This window comes from Octopus bimaculoides, chromosome 3 (genome assembly GCF_001194135.2).
Source record: "Octopus bimaculoides isolate UCB-OBI-ISO-001 chromosome 3, ASM119413v2, whole genome shotgun sequence".
Lineage (NCBI taxonomy): Eukaryota > Metazoa > Mollusca > Cephalopoda > Octopoda > Octopodidae > Octopus > Octopus bimaculoides.
In genome coordinates, this window is record NC_068983.1 from 46,242,325 (window position 1) to 46,244,860 (window position 2,536).

General features: G+C 34.6%; 1 protein-coding gene across 1 annotated transcript in view; it reads right to left on the reverse strand.

The window, feature by feature from the left end:
* Positions 1–2,536, reverse strand: part of LOC106873942 (neurogenic locus notch homolog protein 1) — an 80,641-nt gene that overhangs the window by 61,690 nt on the left and 16,415 nt on the right. The window contains exon 8 of the mRNA XM_052966742.1: positions 1,501–2,067. Coding sequence (XP_052822702.1) covers positions 1,501–2,067 — 567 coding nt within the window. The remainder of the gene's footprint in view (positions 1–1,500; positions 2,068–2,536) is intronic.

Genomic DNA, 2,536 nt, shown 5'->3' on the forward strand with positions numbered 1-2,536 from the left:
TATATATATTATTATAAGATCTGGTAATTAGTCCTATATTAATATATTAATTAATATCGATTAATTATCAGGGGGCCAGCACATTTAAAGAATCAAAGAGATTCAGAAATATTATCTGCAATCTCAGATAGATAGATAGATCGATAGATAGATAGATGCATATATATATGTATGTATGTATTTATATATACATACGTATACACACATATATAAGATGGAAGTCGATTAGGTATGGGCTTGACAGTTGCTTGTTAATGAGCTGCCAAGAGAAGATGATTTTGTTGTAGACCACCTGATAGACAAAAGCACCTTCTCACCAGTGTACGAATGGTTCAGACGTTTCCAAGATGGCCAAAAAATGTCGATATTGACGAACGTTCTGGGAGACCCGCAACCAAAAGAACTGAATGTAAGTATGAATGTGTTTATATCAGAGCGTGCTTTTATGCATGCATTTCTGCATCGGTATACGTTTTCATGCATGCATTTGCATATTCATATTTGCATCATATATACAAATGCATATATATGTGTATATAAATATTAGGTTGAGGAAAAGTTCGTGTGCCGTGTTAAAATAATGATTTTTTATGCAAGAATTTATTGAAAAACAACAACTATTCTTCAAAATAAAGACCATCATTTTCCACGACCATCTGCCAACGATCTGCAAGCTTTCGGATTTGGTCAAAGTACCAATCATTCGGCTTTGAATCAAAAAATTTTTGACAGGCTTCTTCAGTTTCATCAAATGACTCAAATTGGTGACCTTTCATAAAATGCTGCATTGATCGGAAGAGACTGTAGTCAGATGGAGCAATGTCTGGACTATAGGCTGGGTGCAACAGAACTTCCCCACCTTCCAATTCTTCAATCTTGTTGCTGGTCTTTCTGGCGGTATGCAGCTTTGCATACAAAGCGCGTTTTGGACGAACATGACATGAACTAAAGGAACACACACACCACAAAAATGTATTTAAAAAAGCCTTTTTCTTTTTTTTTTTTTTTTTGTAGCACAGCGCACGAACTTTTCCTCCTCTAATATTTCTGGTTAAGGAAAATTTTCCAAACGGATATATTTTTAATGTTTTGGTATTTTGACTCATTCCAATCAAAGACTTGGTATTTAAGCAGTGAATGCAATGACATTTCATGCTAATAATGCACATTCCTCTTTTGACTTTGTTTACAATCATTAATCAGCGGATTATCGTCAACTATCAGTGAGTTTACCACCTTCGAATAAAAATGAACAGCATTCGTACAAGATAAACTTTCCAGGTGATATATTTGAGTGTGAATGTGTAATTGTTTGTGTAGATTTTCATGTGTATGGCTAGATTTATGTGTACATGTCTGGCGCATGCGTATTTGTGTCTTATGTCTGCGACAGTTACGCTTGGTTGTGTGCGCAAGTAAGTATACGTTTTTAGTTTTGAATGTACTAGCATGGCAGTGTATGTGTGATTTACTGTAATATAAATTTCAAATGGTACCTACCTAGGCACGTTTTACTCGCCAGACCAGATTTGATGTTTGACAAATCTCTAAATGTATGTAAATCATAGACATATTCCTTGCTTGGATGACTTGCAATGGTTACCAATTCAGATCTAGGAACTTGGTTTCCAATACCGATGGCATAAACTTGAATCCCTGATTTTTTTAGAATTTGAGCAGTGTGTCGCGTCATTTTCGGGTTTGTTGATCTTCCGTCAGTAATAACAATAGCAATTTTCGGGATAAGTCTTCGACCTCCAGCCCTAGATTGAAATGCGTGTCTCTTAAGATAATTCAATGCTAAATGAGTATTCGTTGCTCCGCTGTTGTATCGAATTCTATTAATGGCATAATACAATTGTCTGTGAGTGAAATATTTATTCAAATTAAACTCATTTCTTATATAGGTGCTAAATGTAATGACACCAACACGAACCTGTGTTCTGGAAATTGGGAAAATGTAAATGAGATTTTTTACGAACGATTTCATGACTTCAAAATTTCGATGTGTGATACTTCCTGATTCATCCAAAACGAATACAATATCAGCAACGGCCCTTCTGCAGACTATAATAACAGAAAAAAAATATAAGAGAAAAATATAATTTGCCTTACTGACACATAGGAATCACACATAATTAGTTTTATCCTCACTAAATCATTCCTAGGAATCTAAAGAGTGCTACACTTTAAACGGATTCTTGAAAATGACATAGCCTTCAAACAAATTTATAAATACTATATCATTCTATAAAGTGAGCAATAACGAAGAGAATATAAGTAAATCCATAAATATATAAGGTCAATCTGTGCCAAGCGGCTTTACTTTACGTGCCTTAGCTTCGTTACTATGGCAACAGTCCGGTTACTTATTGATCAGGCCACGTATGTGTGTGTGTGTGTGTTTGTTTGTGTGTGAGTATGCGTGCGTGTGTGTGTGTTTGTAAATTTAGGCAGAGATATATAAATTTTCATCTTATTTTATTATTTTTCATTTAGCATTGAAAAACAGGCAAAAAGAATTGGTGCAGTATAT